The sequence below is a fragment of the Anomaloglossus baeobatrachus genome, chromosome 9 (assembly GCF_048569485.1).
Source record: "Anomaloglossus baeobatrachus isolate aAnoBae1 chromosome 9, aAnoBae1.hap1, whole genome shotgun sequence".
In the NCBI taxonomy this organism is placed as follows: domain Eukaryota; kingdom Metazoa; phylum Chordata; class Amphibia; order Anura; family Aromobatidae; genus Anomaloglossus; species Anomaloglossus baeobatrachus.
The window spans coordinates 193,257,614-193,277,432 of NC_134361.1; the positions used below are offsets into that span (position 1 = coordinate 193,257,614).

The following is a 19,819-nucleotide window of genomic DNA, read 5'->3' on the forward strand; positions in this document are numbered from 1 at the left end:
AATGACCTCAAACACACCTCCAGGCTGTGTAAGGGCTATTTGACTAAGAAGGAGAGTGATGGGGTGCTACGCCAGATGACCCGGCCTCCACAGTCACCAGACCTGAACCCAATCGAGATGGTTTGGGGTGAGCTGGACCACAGAGTGAAGGCAAAAGGGCCAACAAGTGCTAAGCATCTCTGGGAACTCCTTCAAGACTGTTGGAAAACCATTTCCGGTGACTACCTCTTGAAGCTCATCAAGAGAATGCCAAGAGTGTGCAAAGCAGTAATCAAAGCAAAAGGTGGCTACTTTGAAGAACCTAGAATATAAGACATACTTTCAGTTGTTTCACACTTTTTTAAGTAATTCATTGCACATGTTTTAATTCATAGTTTTGATGTCTTCAATGTGAATCTACAATTTTGAGAGTCCTGAAAATAAGGAAAACTCGAATGAGAAGGTGCGTCTGTACTGTAGGTCAAATATTGGATATTTCCTACCTGGAATTTATTCAAGGGGCTTTCCACCTCTGCAGTTCTTTATAGGACCAATATCATTTTTATACAAAGAATGTTGGATTCTTCTCAAATCTGCCTCCACAAAGGCCATTTAGGGGAGTAAAGGCCACCTCTATAGCCTGGTGGGGGCTCCTCTCGTGCTGCCTCCCAGGTTGTCAGATGGGTGGTCTGTACAGTAATGACCGGTCCTGATTGAGAAGTTCTGTGAAGTACACAAGACTGTTTTCTCAATGAAAAATATTCCTTAAAGCCCAACGCAAATAAACAAGAAAAACACATTTCCTCCTCAATCTCCGACATCTGGAAGTTGTACATCAGCACGTTTCCCCCGGTATAACTTTCTGATAGTCGCCTTTCTTCTTTATTGTCTTTTGTTCCGTCTCTCTCCGCCCTTCTGTAGAATATAAACCTTGTGTCGGCATGTTTTACAACGCCAATCCCAAAACCTTTAGCACAAATTTTCTGGGCTTATTGTGCTTTTTGTTACGTCTTTTAATTGCTTGTTAAAACTTTGTCCATGCAATGACTTAAGTATGTGCCTATTACATGATCTATAAATCCATCCTGCCGGGCTGATAATCCAATTTAAGATTTTGCGCTTCCGTGATCGGTTAGATAAAATGACACTGGTAGTTTATGGAAGTTGCTGTAGTTTCCTGTTATTGGCATGTATTGTATGTGATTTATGGCAATGGCATTGAGGGAATGTTTGCTTGATCTGCAGATGGACTTCTCTAACTTTAGGTTTTCCAGTCATGGGAACCCCCTCCCCCTTCCTTTTTATAAAAGAAACAAAATGTGCCTTACTCATCCTCTCAAAGTCCAACACCTACACCGTGTGCAGAATTATTAGGCAAGTTGTATTATTAGAGATTTTTTTTTTTGTATTATTGATCAACAACTGTTCTCAATCAACCCAAAAGACTCATAAATACCAAAGCCTAATATTTTTGGAAGTTGGAGTGGTTTTTTTTTTAGATTTGGCTATCTTAGGAGGATATCTGTTTGTGCAGGTAACTATTACTGTGCAGAATTATTAGGCAACTTAATAAAAACCAAATATATTCCCATCTCACTTGTTTATTGTCACCAGGTAAACCAATATAACTGCACAAATTGTAGAAAAAAACATTTCTGACATGCAAAAACAAAACCCAAAAAATTAATGACCAATATAGCCACCTTTTCTTTATGGTGACACTCAACAGCCGACCATCCATAGATTCTGACAGTTGCTTGATCGGTTTACGATCAACAGTGCATGCAGTAGCCACCACAGCCTCCAGACACTGTTTTCCCTCCCTGTAGATCTCACATTTTATGAGGGACCACAGGTTCTCTATGGGGTTCAGGTCAGGTGAACAAGGAGGCCATGTCATTATTTTTTCATCTTTTAGACCTTTACTGGCCAGCCACGCTGTGGAGTAGTTGGATGCATGTGATGGAGCATTGTCCTGCATGAAAATCATGTTCTTCTTGAACAATACCGACTTCTTCTTCCTGTACCACTGCTTGAAGAAGTTGTCTTCCAGAAACTGGCAGTAGGTCTGGGAGTTGAGCTTCATTCCATCCTCAACCCGAAAAGGTCCCACAAGTTCATCTTTGATGATACCAGCCCATACCAGTGCCCCACCTCCACCTTGCTGGCGTCTGAGTCGGAGTGGGGCTCTCTGCCCTTTACTGATCCAGCCTCCGGCCCATCCATCTGCCCATCAAGAGTCACTCTCATTTCATCAGTCCATAAAACCTTTGAAAATCAGTCTTAAGATATTTCTTGGCCCAGTCTTGACGTTTTATCTTATGTTTCTTGTTCAGAGGTGGTTGTTTTTCAGCCTTCATTACCTTGGCCATGTCCCTGAGTATGGCACACCTCGTGCTTTTTGATACTCCAGTAACGTTGCAGCTCTGAAATATGGCCAAACTGGTGGCAAATGGCATCTTGGCAGCTTCACGCTTGATTTCCTTAATTCATGGGCAGTTATTTTGTGCCTTTTTTGCCGAACACGCTTCTTGCGACCCTGTTGGCTATTTGCCATGAAATTCTTGATTGTTCGGTGATCACGCTTCAAAAGTTTGGCAAATAATTAAGTACCCCTTATATAGGGTGTTGATGTCATTACACCGCACCCCTCCTCATTACAGAGATGCACATCACCTGATTTACTTAATTGGTAGTTGTCTTGAGAGCCAATATGTATAAAAAGTATCATGTGATCAAAATACTCATTTGCCTAATAATTCTGCACACAGTGTAGTCTCTGCCACTGCTCCTTGTGGCTGTCATTGTCTGCAGCCAATGACAGCATGAGCTTGTGCAGAGACAACCTGTGGGCTAGGTTGCCATCAGCATTACGTAATAGACCATAACAGAACAATGATGGGGACTCTGTGCTGGACCCAAGGAGTGTGAGTAAAAATTTTCTCTTTCCTTCTTCCTCCTCCCTCCTTATATTACCCTGATTTCCACTCTCACCAGGGCAATCTGGTTGAGGTGGGTAAAGTTTCGGCATTGTCACATCTAATGAATGCGACATTTAGGCTGGGGGGGCCCAGTAACCATTGGTTTCGCCAGCTTGAAAATACCAGCTTCCAGCTGTTGGCTTTATCATGACTGGGTATCAAAATTTGAGTGGACTGCATGTCGTTTTATAAAAAAAAAAAGTTCTCTAAATAATATAAAAATAAGATGAATGCTTACAGTCCCTCTTATTTTGATACACAGCCAATATATGTGCACGGCTGGGGGCTGCAGCCTGTAGCCGTATGCTTAATCTGTGCTGTTATAATATAGGGGGACCCTACGCCAATTTTTTTTTTTAAATTTATTTTTACACCAATATGGACACGCATAATACCGTCTGGTTGCAATCAGACAGCGCCCCCACCCTGTGTGACAGCGTATGCTTGCAATCACAATCAGAGATGCCAGCACTGCTGGTGGGCTAGTGAAGCAGTGCATATGTATGGTGAATAGTGATGAGCGAGTACTAAAAAGCTCGGGTGCTCGAGGCTCGGGCCGAGCCTCCCAAGATACTCGTGTACTCGGCCCGAGCACCGAGCCCAATGTTATCCTATGGGAGACCCGAGTATTTTTGTGAAATGACCAGCGGCAGCATGTAGAAACCATAAAACTGTAAATTAATAAAAAAAACGTACGTGTGTGTGTAAGCGTGCATATAAATATACACGCGGAGTGGAGTGCGGGAGGGGCCGTAGCCGAGCGGGGAAGTGTCGGGCTAAAGGCACGGTCATTCTGTGATGGCCGGCCAATCACTGCAATTCCACAACAGGGCTGTGGCATTGCATTGGTCTGCCAGCCAATCCCTGCATAAGGGCTGGCTCTAAAAAGAGCGCCAACATGAAGACCACGAGTACAGCACGAGTATCGCGAGATTACTCGGTCACCGCCGAGTAGCCCGAGTACAGTGATACTCGTGCGAGTACCGAGTAGTAACAAGCATACTCGCTCATCACTAATGGTGAATAATGAGCAGCCCCGGAAGTAGCGTACAGCCGCGCCGGAGATCTAAAGTCTAGATAATTTGCTTGAACCATTACAGGTCTGTTTCACCTTTCCTTAGACCCAAAGTACCGGGGTCACTGCCAGTTATAGGTCCCATAAGCATGAGTCGGAAGGTCTTTAAATGTGCGGCGCAGATGCTACGTTGACTAAAAGATTAAAAAAAAACTGCATCTCCAAATAAAACATGGCAAGTGTGAACAGGTGCCAGCTGCTATAACGACACGAAATACAAACAAAAGAATGCAGCAGCCTCTGCAAGCGCCAAGACATATGCAAACATAGAATATAAGAAATTTATGCTGCATTAATGCTTAGAATATACTTAGAATAGTGAAGGTTGACTATAAGATGGAAATTTTGGAAATGTTTCCAATCATGTTGGGAATGTGACACTCGTCGAGTCCTGGATAACCCAGAAAGATGAGCTGTTCCTTTTTAGGGATCCCTTTCTTGATATGCCAGAGATATTTGATATTATTGCCAATTGTTCGGAATGCTATGATCAGTTCCAAATTTAGCAAGGATCCAAAATTTACTGTTATGTGATTTTGTTCTAACCCCCAATAAATGGCTGCAAACCATCTGTGGTGGACATGCCGTGTTTGTGTTGAGTATTCGGCATATTCAACTATATTTTCCCATACAGTGATGAGCTGATCGCGCCGCCGATTCAATGCAGAAAAAATATCCAAGTCGGACAATTACTTTTAATTCATTTTTTATAATACATTTTGAACATACGGAGTGCGAATGTGATACTTTAATACTAGGTGTCGCTAGATACACTAGTGGAGGAGTAGTGAAACAAGCCAAAGGTCAGGAGATGGGAATTCTTGTCTGTTCAAAGGGAGAGAGTGGAGCCGAGGTCAGGATACAAGCCAGGGGTCTGGAAGCCAGAAGAACATGTCAGGCAGAAAGGGAGAGAGCGGAGCCGAGATTAGGATACAAGCCGGGGGTCTGGATGCCAGGAGAACACTTCAGGTAGAGAGATTAGAGCCGAGGTCAGGATACAAGCCAGGGGTCTGGAAGCCAGAAGAATGTCAGGCACAAAGGGAGAGAGCGGAGCCGAGATTAGGATACATGCCAGGGGTCTGGAAGTCAGGAGAACACGTCAGGTGCAAAGGGAGAGAGTGGAGCCGAGGTCAGGATACAAGCAGGAAGTCAGGGAGTCAAGTCAGGGTCGTAGAAACAGACGGCGGAGGGTACTATAAATGGGGTACTGGTACAAGATCAGGACAGTCTCTTACAGGAGGCAGTAACAACTGCTGCAACACAGGAACTATCTCGTGGCGTTCTGGATGAAGAAGCTCCAAAATAAAGCAGACAATCACCCGGAACAAGGCTCAAATGAGCAGGACCCTCCCACAGGGACCGAGAGCGGGAACAACCAGACCACTGGGAACTAATACAAAAGCACGCATCATAGTTACATAGTTACTTAGGTTGAAAAAAGACCTAGGTCCATCTAGTTCAACCTTCCTCCACCAGTTCTACATTTAGTCACTAAGTCATTTATAACCAACAATGTTTTGTGTACTGAGGAAATCATCCAGCCCTTTTTTAAAAGCTGTTATAGTATCAGCCATTACTACCTCTTGTGGTAGGGCATTCCACAGTCTGACCGCTCTAACTGTAAAGAACCCTTTCCTATTTAGCTGCCGGAATCGCTTTTCTTCCACTCGCAGTGAGTGCCCCCTGGTCCTTAGTATTGTTTTTGGAAGAAATAAGTCATGTGCCAGTCCTTTATATTGACCACACATGTATTTATACATATAAATGAGATCTCCTCTGAGACGTCTTTTTTCTAAGCTAAACATATCTAACTTTTTCATCGGCTCTGCAGGAGAGCAGAGTACCACATATCAGAATCCTGACAGCAATGTCTTTATGGGCTTTGATTTTCTTCTTACTGCGGCATCCAAATAGCCAGAGAGGTAATCCCTCTTAGGTCTTGTTCACACGTTGCATTTTTGCTGCAGGAATCAAAGCAACATTTTACAATACAAGCAAAGCCAATGATCTTTTTTCTGGATAACTTATCCAAAAAGACATTTTTTCTTTTGTGACAACTTAGAAAACAATTCTGAACCAGAAAGATTATAGGTAATAAATGTCAGGAGCTTAGAATACTGATCTGAACTCATTAGCAGTCTCGCCATTTACTATGAATTGCCATCGTAATACTCAGTACAGTCTATAGCATCAAAAAAATTTCTGACACATCAGGTTTTTCTTATGGACAGTGGAAGGTTTAGACAGCTGTCAGCCGTGATCCTATCCCATTTCAGCCATATGATGCACAGAACTCTAGAAACCTTCTTCAATCCCCAGCTCTCCATTACAGGTGGCCACAGTGTTTAGTTCTAGCCGCATTATGTGCAGACCATCTACCCTCCACCATATTGGCCTCTAGTCTCTCCTTTAACTACTCCGAACTTCTCCAAACAGTCATATGGTACAAAGTGGTAGCCCATTTAATTGGTGTCCTCCCTATTGGTTCCCGGCTACTTCTTTGGCCTAATCCACTAATTGTACCCATCATTGCAAATGGCAGTCCAGGACTCCTTCATTCTTGCTACCTGCTCCTGCATCCTTATCCCATGGTGCAGGAGAGAATCGAAGCCCTTCATTTGGGCACATGTAAACAGCATAAAATAAACAAGGTGTCATAAAGATAGCAACAAAGGATTAATCCATTGATTTGCAGTCCGCAGTCAGAATCTCATCCATTTTGGACATTACAACCTGTTCAGTCTCTCGTCTCTATCTCTCGTCTCGATCTCCCTTGATCTCTCGTCTCGATCTCCCTTGATCTCTCATCTCGATCTCCCTTGATCTCTCGTCTCGATCTCCCTTGATCTCTCGTCTCGATCTCCCTTGATCTCCCTCGATCTCTCGTCTCGTCTTGATCTCTCGTTTCGATCTCTCACGATTTCTTTCTCTCCTACGTTCCTTGACACCAACCTAATGGGCAATAACATTGATTGAGATTCCTTTATTTGAACACCAGCGGCATAAATCAAGTATCTCTAGTTTCTCCCTTTGTCTCCTTGAAAAGATGTTCTTTTTACCACTGAAGTGGTTGTTCCAGTGGCGCTGCTCCAAACTCCAACTTGTCTGCCTGTTCTGAACTGTTCCCTACCAGAGCTTATCATCATCCTCATTGGTCTTCCCCAAGACCAGTAGAGTTTGTAGCCCTTGCACCTTTCCTTTAGTAGCAGGAAGTCCACCTCTATTCACTGGTCAAGGCTACTACGTGGGTATCCAAACACTCCACCTTGCTTCGGTAAAGACACTCCCTTACTCCAAAGAAAACTGTTGACGAATCCTTGTCGGAACATCTTGTCACTTTTTGGGCAAGGTCTGACCAATAATTTCCAGATTAGTCATCCTCACTTGGTCTTTCCTCGCTGCGGTCTTCTTCGAGCCATGTCTCCTCGTGGTTTAGCACCAAGCTTTCTTTCTGAGTCCCTGCTGCTCAGTAGTCTCTCGGATAACTCACGGAGTCCATGCAACGACACTCCTATATGTTGACTGCATTTGTATCTTCGTTTCAGGCTTTCTCTTTCCATAACCGAAACCGCCATGTTCATCCCTGGCGACTGTGGGTTACAAATCCACCACAGAGATCAACAATTCTTCCAGATTTTGTCTGGCCGCCAGTTTACTCATGTTGTGGTTTGCTCACACAGCTCTAGAGGTTTGTAAATTGTAGTGCTGCTATACAACTCGGCTACGAAAGGGTCTGTTTAAAGAAATCCTAAAACTAGATGGGAATGAGAACTGTAAGTCGACAAACATTTCTCCTGTGGTCAGGATTTTCCGCACCTCCTGAAACTTTCTTGTAGAGAACAGGGTTTTTTTTGTTTTTTTTTAACTACCATCTGCTATCTAGCATTTTCCGATGGCTCATTGGTGTAGGTTTTTCTTTTTGTGGATTATGTTTGTGATGGGGTAAGTTTGAGGCTGTGTTCACATGTGTGTTTAGAGGTTCCCTTGTAATGATCCAACACCTAACAATCCCAGCATGCTGAATAATGACCCCGAAAACCAACTCCATCATAATCTATTCCTTCGGCTACCACTTCTGCTTGGCATGTAGAGGATTCACCATCAAATGGATGTCTTATATGGTTCCAGAGTGGTAAAAAATAAAAAGCATATGCTCACTTTTTGCATCCCTCACTCCTTTTATTCTCTTCCGGTACGGTTGGCATGTGACCCCTGCAGCCAGTTAGTGTTTGTGTTGAGCGGCTACAGCTGTGAAGTGTCAACCTCTCCAGAAAAGAGAAGACTGGTTAGGGACTGAAGAGCAGTGACAAATCGGGAAGTAGTACATGCAATTCTTAAATATTTACTCAGGGACAATAGGTACTGTATATTAGAGGGTTTTTACCACTTTGATGACCTAGCCTAAGAAATGGTCATCAATACCAGATCGATGGACATTTGACATGTGGTGGCCCTACTGATCAGCTGTTACCAGTTCCAACAGAGACCGGAAGGAAACTGGGTGGGGAGAAAACTCCTGTAAGCAAACCATTTTAGAATTTTTCAAACAAAACTTTTTTTTATTTTGAAAGGGCCCTGCCTTTTTCATGTTTTTAATGAAATTGGAAAGGCCTATTACCAAAAAGCTGGGGATACTTCTAGTAACCTAGTATTTCTCTTCATTGAACCTGGATGTCCCAGTCCACACCAGGACAAAAAGCTCCAGATGGCACTAATATTTGCAGTTGGCATTGCGTGAATGTGCATTCAGCCTTACCCTGGCATCTGCCAAACCCAGATACTGTCCCCACCAATGATGATGATGATATATGATTTATCATACCATTGAAGACACGTCCAAGTGCCCCATACTTCAGTGCCTTTGGTAGTGGCTTATTTTCTTTGAAAACAAAGGATCGGGTATGTTAAAATCCAGCCGTCCGGATGCAGACAGTCGACAGATCACAATAAAAATTAAAGTCCATCAAACCCAATTCCTGGAATCATCTAATGTACATGAGTGGCTGAAAGCTTTAATTTAATAAAAATCAAGTAACGGAAAGTTCTTTCACCTTAACTTTAATGGCTCATTCATATTTCCTTTTGTGTTTTTTGGTATTTGTATATGACAAAAGAATAAAGGCCCCATATATATATTAGATATCTGTTTGGCCAAAGCTCTTTATACAGGAATGAGATACGTGCGGCCAGAGTCCTCTCCATGGAGAACATAAGGATCGTTGGTTAAAACTTAGTAGGATGTATCCTTGTCTCCCCTGACATCTGTTGTTGGGATGTCATCGTGAGGCCCCCATACACATTAGACTGTCAGTCGATATCAGACTTTAATCTGTCTGTGGGGAATACCTATGAATTACTCCTTAAACTGACCACTATTTGGGCATCCCCATCTCATAGCCCATATGTGCCCCCATTAAAATAAAAAAAGATCATGCTCACCTCCCCAGCCAACTAGGTTCCAGTGATGTTGACGCTCGGGTTCTTAAAGCTCACGTAATGTTGTGACACCCAATTAGCACTACCTTCTCTCCGTATAAGTAATCAACAGGAAGTGAGAGATACGGCGAATGTTCACTTCCTGTTAATTACTTGTAGGCCCCAAGGAGGCACTGTTTGGGCGGCGGGCTCATGTAACGTCACAAATGAAACCCAAGGAGTGTAAGCTCTAGCTCTGGCATTGGAGTGAGAAAGGGTTGTCACTTACTGCCCTACTTGCTGAAGTTTTTATAAAATCCATTATTTTATTAGTAGGAAATTATCACTAGAGGTCTCAAACCCTGCCCCCACCACTGATTGGCAGCTTTCTGCCTATATACAGTATAGAGAAAAAGCTGCCAACCAGAGCTGTGGGTGAGGGTATACAGAGCATTCAAAGAACTGCAACAGAGAAAAGTGTGATTTTATCAAAACTGAAGCAAAGCAGTCGAGTAGGTGAGACCTTGCTGTAATAAAGGTCTCTGCTTCTACATCATGTTGCTCTGAGATGGGGAGAAAAAAACCTAACGACAGATTCTCATCATGGTTGTTTTTAGGCTAGAATTAGAATGATGAGTAGCCATTGATGGTGGGTCATTTAATGTATTGTGGGAATCCAAGGTTTAGAGATGTCAATATGCTGTCAGGCCTGGAAAATGTCACGGAGAGCAGATGAGTTGTTGGGAGTAACTGTTGCCGCCTTAGTATAGTGGATTGAGCATGCTAACATTTATGGTCAGGGACAGCTCATGAAGCTCAGTGGGTGGTCACTAGGATGATGTTGCCGAAAAGCGTTATCGGTCCTGGGAAGAATCTGCTCTTGGGAGTCTTTCGTGGCTGTGAATTAAGTTAGTCCAGAGGGGGGCACCAATGGTGGATTTGATTGATGGAAGCTTCATCATTTGAGGACTATTTATGGACCAGGAGGAGCTGTGTAAGACATCTGCCTATGGAGGACTGGTCACCGGCAAGTAAGATTGACGGACTACCATGATGGATGGATGGTTCCTTCCTATAATGCAATGAATGGGAACATTGTTAACAGATTTACATTACTTTATTTTTTTGCTCAACTATGATCTTTTTCTGGTTTGCAATGGCTGAAGTGATCAGACCTGCATGTTTCCACATCCCAAGCTGAGGCAAGTCCCCCAACAGCCCCACCAGCTGAGGTCCTGCCCAGTAGGTTGTGCACAGTAGAAGTAAATGTAACAAACCATGTCCTGAAAGAGCAATAGTTTGTGTCTTGCTCTCTAAAGTCTTGGTAAACAAAAATAAAGTAGCTTTAATTTAAAGGACTGCACCACTTTCCAGAATGTCAATGTGAAGGTATGGTGAGAGTAATAATAATCAAAAAGTGGCATTAAAGGAAACCTGTCATGTCCAGATACTGATAATCTGCAGGTAAATAGTGTTTAAGTTAATAGGAACATCGGCTACAGGGAAAAAATAAAGTTTTATCCTACCTGTGGCCACTCTTTTAGTCATTGGGGCGGTGCATGGGTTGTAACAGTTATCGTGTAATACACGCACGCACGCGCACACTCTCTCTCTCTCTCTCTCTCTCTCTCTCTCTCTCTCTCTCTCTATGCCGAGGAGACATTACAGTCCACTCCCTGTATAGTGAGCAGTGACCAATACGTCCATGTAACACCCCAATGATGAGAAGTGAGTGGCTGCAAGGAGAACTTCATTTTCTCCCTGTAGCCGCTGCTCCAGTAAGCCAACCAGACAGATTTGTAGGCCATTTATCTACAGATTAACCCTATATCTTCAGGTAAATAGTGTTATTGGACATGTTATGTTAAAACTATCATTTATTGTTGGCCTTTATCAATGGTGTCAAGAATTCAACAAACACAAAATGAGACATATCGGTTAGGAAGTTGGCCCAAACTTGTTTCAATAAGACTTTCTTGATTTATAGTTTTTTGGGTTTTTTTCTATTTGGTGTTGAGAAATTAAAGAAATGTTTGATGTTGGAGTACAGAAAAAGATTATGTAGCCAGGTCCGTACTGATTTTCTGCTTGTCCATGTCTCCCATCACAGGTTTCGCAGACAACAGACGGACTGGACGCAGACCTTTGGAAGGATGGTTTATTTAAGTCCAAGGTGACAAGATATCTTTGCTTCACCAGAGCCTTTTCAAGAGAAAATGTAAGCGTAAAAATCTATGGGTGACTTTTCTTTAGTTAGTTGCCATCTTCTCACCTTGTTCTTGTCCTTCTTCTTCAGAGCCATTTAGGGAATGTCTTGGTAGACATGAAACTGATTGACATAAAGGACACATTACCTGTGGGCTTCATACCCATCCAAGAGACTGTCGATACACGTGAGTATTTGTCAGTGTTTAAATGGGTATCGTCATCGTATCGCGAAGATATCCTATCACTTAATGATTGGTAGAGGTACAACCACTGAGAACTATTGGGGATCCCTTGGACATAACTGTGTACGGAGAGTGTCTATGAACACTGTTACCTCTTCATTCCTAGGATCACAAAAGGCTCTGGAGGTCTGACCACCACCAATCATAACTGCATATCTGTTTGATATTTCATTACTTTATGGAATTGATATCAAAGACTGGAAAAGGAAAGGGATAATCTTGAAGCGGGGAGCCCTATCCCGTCCATGGGTCACTGGCTTGCCTGCTTCATTAAATGCATGTACTCGTGTCATGCTCCCGTTAGGGCGGGCAGCACTTACAAAATGTTCAGTGTTACCTCCATCTTCACTGCTGATCTTTATCAGACGTGGAGGGCTACATAATTCACACATACAAGTCTCTGTAAAACAAGTCAGGAATCGGTTTATTGGAGATGACTTCTCCATTACTTCAGTCACACAGGCTCGCCTGTGCTGCCACAGTTCTCCCGGCGGTTTTCTACCTTGCCGGCACTCGCTTTGGGTAACTATCCTCCAGCAGCCGAGTCAAATTTGTTCTACCTCCCCCCATAACTTTTCCTAGCTTCTTCCCTGTCTCACTCGGGCCCTCGGACGACATACCAGCTCCCAACCAGTTCAGGGTTCCGCCGCGGTCTCTATACCCAGACGTCCCACCAATCTCAGGACGCTCTACAGCCCGACGACAGGGTGAGGTCTAGACACATGGGAGTGTTCCTCCCATCCTGAACAGGCCCTCACTTCTGGCCCTGTCCACAAACTTGAACCTCCACCGCTTAACTGACAAACTTTCCTGCATTCCAGAACCTTCTCTGCCACTCCTCCCTCCTGGTTCTCTGTGGTTGCCACTTAGCTATTTAAATCTGTTCCTGCTCTGTCCTAACAAACTCACTACCACTGACTCACACCCCACTCCTGTACACTTGGTCCCTAGTTACACTACACTAAAATATCCTATCTATAACCCTTTATCTACAGTACTCCTGGCTCTCTACACTGTCTGCCAGCTGACACAGTACAAGGGCATCTTACATTGTACATTATTTACAGTGTTTTTAACATATATACATATTATCAAATGGCACGACCATCTCCTACAATCCTGCACTACTAGTGGACAAGAAGGAAAAGATTGAATAATCCTGGAGTGTGATTTGTCAATGCGTTTTGGAGTCGCCAAACTCCTTCATCAGGTGTATTGTCTTGATGGAGTCTGGCAACTCCGAAATGTATTGGCCGGATTATTCATCTTTTTTTCTTGTCTAGTCTTTGATGTCCAACACTGTTGGGAGGGGTCTACAGTGGCCTGTCTAAGCCATTTAGTGGTTGTGTCTCACACAACCACATCAGGTGAGTACCTGTCTTATCTTGGATAACACCCTATTGCGCTCCTTGTCTCTCCAGTTTCACATCTCATTTTATGGCATTGGAATACCCTTTAAATAAGATTGTGGTTTCCATTGAAGACCAAGTAAAGAGGCTTCAGATTTTGAATATCGTGCCTTAATCTGGCCTTTTTCCTAGTAAAAGGCCATAATGATCTGATTTCATTAGGGGGGGGGTTAACCCCCTGGTAATGCCAACTGCGCAAGTAAGTGAAGGTATTGTGGTGTTTGATTCAACACAGTCCACAATGTATTATATGGAGCTGTGCATAGATGGACAATAGAGCAAAATGCCACTTTCCCCTTTAACAAGTGCCAATATATTAACAGTTGATGACCCAAGGTCATCAATAAGGGATCAGTAGGGGTCCGACAAATGGCACCCCCACTAATCAGCTTTCACAGCTGCCAGAACTATATAGGGAAGGATGGTTGACCTCGGGGAGATCAACATCCAGCACCACGGGGACACAATCACGTGTTTCTCAACGCAGTGACACTAGAACAAGGCCCCCTGGGAAAATATGCAAAACAAGAATGCCGCGGAGACATCCATCACATGTTTCTCAATGCTGGCAGGAAACTAGCCAGGTCTTTCACCGGGAAGGAACAACCACGGGAAGGGCAGTCTCCAGTCAAGGAAACCGCCTATACCAAAACATGGTATCCATCCACAGACAGCTGTTTCGGGGTATTTGCCCCTCATCAGTGTGGAGTAGGAAACTGGCTAGTGGGAGCAATGCCTAGTAGAAGACTACATAGGGGGGCCTTGTTCTAGTGTCACTGCGTTGAGAAACACGTGATGGTATCTCCGCGGTGTTGGATGTTGATCTCCCCGAGGTCAACCATCCTTACCTATGTAGTCTTCTACTAGGCATTGCTCCCACTAGCCAGCTTCCTACTCCACACTGATGAGGGGCAAATACCCCGAAACAGCTGTCTGTGGATGGATACCATGTTTTGGTATAGGCATTTTTTTTGACTGGAGACTGCCCTTCCCGTGGTTGTTCCTTCCCGGTGAAAGACCTGGCTAGTTTCTTCCAGCATTGAGAAACATGTGATGGTGTCTCCGCGGCATTCTTGTTTTGCATTTTTTTTTTAAGAACTATATAGGGCACAGTAGCCCCTTCTTTAGTTGGTGGTCTCTGCCAAATACTTCACTTTATCTCCCATTCACTTCAATGGTTGGTGTTCTCCAGGACATAAAAATTGATGACTAACCTGTAGGGTAGGTCATCAGTATGAAATAGATGCAGTACTCTGGGCAAGTACCATGCAACGGCCACTAAGTAATGATTGATGATTGATTGATTGGGGGTGCTGGGTGCTGGACCACTGACAGATCTCACATTCATGACTTATCCTTAAGGTATTCAAAGGCTCAACGTAGTAGCCATGCTTTCCCTATATGTAGCTGGAGCACAAGATCCACAGTGAATGTCCAATAAAGTAGTAGTATTATGTCTCATGGCATCATTCGGATTGAAATCCAAGAAACCTTTTTATTATTCCATATTGATGAAACTTTTATAATCACCATTGACCCCACAGATCAATCACAGGTTGATGTGTCATTGTTAATTATAAAAAAATGTTATCAATATGGAAAAGTGTTTTAGGGGATTTTAATCTGAATAAAACATAATTTATATTACTGTATTGGACTATTTTTGGGTTAGATTTCAGTTGTTAGGTATTGGATATTTCTTTTTAGTCTGATATTTGTTCTGTGTCCTCAAGTTGGGTCTGGTCTTTGTATAGAACATTTGCCAAGTTCTTCAAAAAGAACTGACTGTCGCGTTAGGTACGGGAAAGTACCAAGGGCACGGCGAAAGGGAAGGGAAACTTTGTTTCTAGGGATAGGGAAGATGGTGACCCCCTGACTGATTCTACTGCTGGTCCCTCGGGTCCCTCACCACCCTAGATAGGTTCTGCACCTATGCTCCGAGCCGGATACCTGACCCAAAGTATCTCTAGTGCTGGGACCTAAATAGGGAATGGGTGGGACGAGCTCTTCGTCAACCCCACTAAACAACTATAGAAGCCACAAGGAAAGTGCATGAACTTCTTGTCATTAGATGACTCAGGTAGACGTTCAGCAGAGCTTCCATCAACAATACCACAGAGGAGTAAAAGCCACCTGCTTGCAACCTCAGCTTGAATGAACTGAAAATATCACCAGCACCAGTCCAAAGAAGGAAGGGGTATATAAACACCAAGGGAATACTGATCATCAACAGCTGGATGGAAGGAGAGCTTTTGCTGGGTCCAAAAGGGGAGAGATGAATCCAACAGGAAAGCTACCTAGGCCAATGAATACTGACAGGAGGAACAATAGAAAGTCAGGGAGCATTCTGTGCTGCCAGGCGCTGCAACCTTCTATTGCCAGAAACCACATGTGTGTCTGTCACCTGTGACATCCATGACACTGACATTCCAACATGTACAAATGAACAAATTGTAGAATTCCCAGTTTTTGGTTTTTGATGGATTAATTCACCATTGCCTTGAAAAGTTTGAAAAATTAGCTCTACCTAACTTTTTTTTTTTTTCTTTTTTCCCTTACAGAGGAAGTTGCCTTTCGAAAAAAACGGCTCTGCATCAAGTTTATCCCAAGAGACTCAACGGAAGCCGCCATCTGTGACATCCGCATCCTGAGCCGCTCGAAACAGGCCCCACCTCAGTATACGTTCATAGGGTGAGTGTGATCGGCACCGTCCTGTACACTACCAAATAAATTCTACTTAAAGATGTCCCAATGAACTAGACGTTACGGCATGAAAACTAAAAAGTCTGATTTAAAGTAGAGAAAAAGACTATTTCTTATTATAGGTTGCAATCGTTTCTGCCGATGGTGGAGTTACTTATTAATGGGTTTAACTATGACAATGTCATCTATGAATATCCTAGAGGAGGTTGCGAGGATAATGACTTGTGCATTTACACTCTCCGATTACCGTAAATGAGCCCATTTCCCAATAATCAGGCAGTGCAAATAGGCTGCTTGTCACCCAAAGAAGGAGCAAAATGCTTGATCGTCAAGTGAAATGATTTTTAACCATCATTCTCGGCAGCACATCATCCTTTGTAAACATGAGATGAACAGTGACAGTCTATGAGCACAGGACGATCTTCTAAAGGGAACCTGTCAACAAGTTTTTTTTGTTTTTTTTTTAGACCCCCAAACTGATGTTACTACATCTATACCTTTTGTTCTATAAGTTTGTGTTTTCGTTTTATAGAAATCCGTAGGCCAATGTGCCGTAAGTGCACTTGCACGTTTCTGGCCTCTTCCCCCGCCCAGCGGCGCTGGCCTCCTACCGTATCAGTGTCTCCTCTGTAATCTGCTCTCCCGCATGAGATTTTGCTCAAACGTGGTCCTCATGACTTTTGAGATCCAGACCACCATTCTGCACATGCGTTGCCCCTAGGAATGACTGCTCTTGCGCAGGATGATGAATTTAACCTTCATCAGTCTAAAAAAAGAGGTCAAAACGCGTGGCTCCAAGGGGAAGAGGTGATCAGAGTATCCATTAATTTGTATTGAAGTTCCAGCCACCTCTCCTTTTGAAATCCTCGCCCAACGAGGCCTTGATGTTAAGATTGATACAGAGCCATTGGTGAGACCCACATCTACTATACTCTCCTTAGCTGTTGGAATTGTGGAGAACTCTGATCCAAACCAGTTACACATTGGATACAATCGCATCCAAGTAATAGGACGGGTCTGCCAATTTGATGTGATGCCGAGGCTACAGCAAAACTTTTGGGTCTCGGAATTCACTAGCCAAAATAAAGAGTAACCCAAATTCCGCACTATTCGCTACTCGCATGAATAGTGCGGAATTCCGGTTACTCGTTAAATTTTGAGTATTCCCCATTGACTTGCATTGCACACGCTATTCGGAACAAATACACGAGTATTGGACAATACTCGTTATGAGTATATAGAGTACGAATAGTTGGGTACTCTCACAACTCCACTGTAGAATTATGTTGTCAATTTTTACCGCCCGGTGAAAGTTATAAAAATGTGGTGGAATTGCATTGTTTTTAACTTTTTCACCACACTTTGAACATTTCCCCCCCATTTCTCATGCCATTATATGGAATGAATGGGGCTTATTGCTGGCCCTAGTGAGCTACTTGCCGCCGGCCATTGCATTGCTGCCATTTCTAATTGGAAAAAAGTAACGTTTTGCCATAGACGTTTAGGATGGAAGAGTTAAACATTAGCAGTAATGCTTTTACAGAACGGCTCTGTCTGTGCTCGGGTCTCTGTCTAAAATGAGAATTTTGTTTAAGAATCAGGGTAAGTCAACTGTGACAAATATGCAATAACAGCGGATGATTTGGATGGGGGTGAATACTTGCTCAAAACACCGCAGCATTAGCAAGATTGAAATATTTGTACATTAACTCTTACTTTACCTGTTCCATGTCTTGACTTTAATTTGCTTTTAATCTATTATCCAGGGAGTTGAACAGTATGGGCATCTGGTATCGAATGGGAAGAGTTCCACGTGCTCCCGAGTCTCCACAGCCATCAATGCCTTCATCCCCATCTGCTGTGGTCACATCCGCATCTGCTCCAAACCTCCCAAGGTAATCGCCTGTTTCCAAGTCAGATGTGACACGTGACTTAAGAACTCAAATGAAGCCAACCAGATGATTGTCAAAATCAATGGCTGAAATTGATTTTGAGATGATCCCACAAAAATATTTATTACCTATGATTATTGGACCTCCATCGATCACTAGAACAGAAAGCCTAAGCCCCTTTTTTTGAGGAAATTTGATGGAATGAAATGAATGAAATAAGCCATTTATAGACGTGGCTTATTTCATGTCTAAGATGTTGTATTTGACCATCTCCAATAGTTCTGTAGACATTTGAGCGTTTCGGTCTGTCCATGACCACTGTTCAATTCATCCGGTTCTCGTGATCAGTTGGGCGCCATAGATCATCCATTGATTACCAATCCCGTGGATACTTGACAAATCTTATTGACAAATCAAACCCCTCAATACTCCTGCTTATCTGCAGTAAGGGATTTAAATTTTTTTAACTCCTTTCGAAACTTGTACAAACATCCAATGTCCACTCGGTAACATTGCTACATGAATACTACTGTTGTGGTTTTGGGGGAACCCAAAATAGTTTCTAAGGAACCCTAGTTTGGGAAGCACCAACACGTTTGGGTAATTTCACATACTCTTCCGTTTTGTCACATTAATTGGTATAGTAGAGAGAGTCCACTGGTTTCTTGACCCAAACCCAGCAGACTCATAGGCATATATGTTTGTTGACTTTGGGTCTGGAGATTCGCAGCCGGTGCGATCATCTTGTTCCATACTTGGACAGTGAATGTTGGATGTGTGAAATCGGTCTAAAGTAGTTCAATTTTGGGCAATTAATTGGCACTCTTGCAGAGATCTATATACCAAAGAAATAGACCATGGGATCATTCCAGGGTTCAATGCTCCAGAGGTACCTCATTGTTATCAAACGAGGGGTAGGTGTATTAATCAGAGAGGTTGAAGAAGAATCAAATTTCAAACCCTTATGTCTTAGGATTTCGGTTACCATGAAGAGAGCTCATTGGGATGTTTGCTCTGGAGCTCCCTTTAGTTTAGGTACTGTTACTAGTAGAGATTCGTTGTACTCTGGTCCTAGTTTGTGGTACGTAGCTGCTAGACGGGTGGCCCACAAATCTTACCTCCCAGCGTGGCTTTTGATTAGCCAGGGCTGCCACAACGACATCTATGTGTGACGTCACACAGATGACGTCCCGTGAGCCCTGACTAATCAAATACTACATCAGGGACGCCAGGTATCAGTGACCTGGATGCTGTACATGAGTCCGGCATATCGATCCACTCCTTTCTAGTTACCAGTTTAAACCACACTTGCCAACTTTTAGAGTTCAAAGTTTACAGCTAATTTTTATTTTTTTTTTGCAGAAATTTCCTTTAATCACACCTAACTTTAACAAATTCCCACTTTATTTTATCTAATTTCTTGCTGAATGTTGGGTGGGGCTACTTCTAAAAGGTTTCTTGCACATTACGAGAAGAGGTGGTCTCAAGGAGGCTTCTGTGGCACTTAAGGGGTTGTCCACTACTTTTACATTGATGGCATATCCTTAGGATAGGTCATTAAAGTCTGATGAGCTGGGGTCCAACACCTCGGACCCCGGTGGTGGTCGCAGGCAGTGCTTAGTTCCGGTGTTGCTCTGTCTTCTGATAGTGGCTACGGCCGAGTACTGCCCATCCGCCTCCCATTCTAATCATTAGGAGGCGGATGTGCAATACCCGGCCTTGGCCGCTATCACAAGACTGAGCAGCACTGGAACTGAGCATTTCAGTCTGCCACCAGGACCAAGAACAGCTGATTGGCAGGAGTGCGGTGTGTCGGACCCCAGCTGATCAGAAATTTCTGATCAATCGTAAGGCTAGTCCATCGATGTAGAAGTAGTGGACAACCCCTTTAAAAGTTACCAACTCTCCTAGTAGT

The 19,819-nt window shown here is 43.4% G+C and overlaps 1 protein-coding gene across 3 annotated transcripts in view; it reads left to right on the plus strand.

Moving 5' to 3' along the window:
• Window positions 1-19,819, plus strand: part of MVB12B (multivesicular body subunit 12B) — a 154,765-nt gene that overhangs the window by 57,903 nt on the left and 77,043 nt on the right. For all 3 annotated transcript variants that reach the window (XM_075324162.1, XM_075324163.1, XM_075324164.1), the window contains 4 exons: window positions 11,561-11,668; window positions 11,747-11,843; window positions 15,871-16,000; window positions 17,779-17,907. In XM_075324162.1, the coding sequence (XP_075180277.1) occupies window positions 11,561-11,668; window positions 11,747-11,843; window positions 15,871-16,000; window positions 17,779-17,907 (464 nt within the window). The remainder of the gene's footprint in view (window positions 1-11,560; window positions 11,669-11,746; window positions 11,844-15,870; window positions 16,001-17,778; window positions 17,908-19,819) is intronic.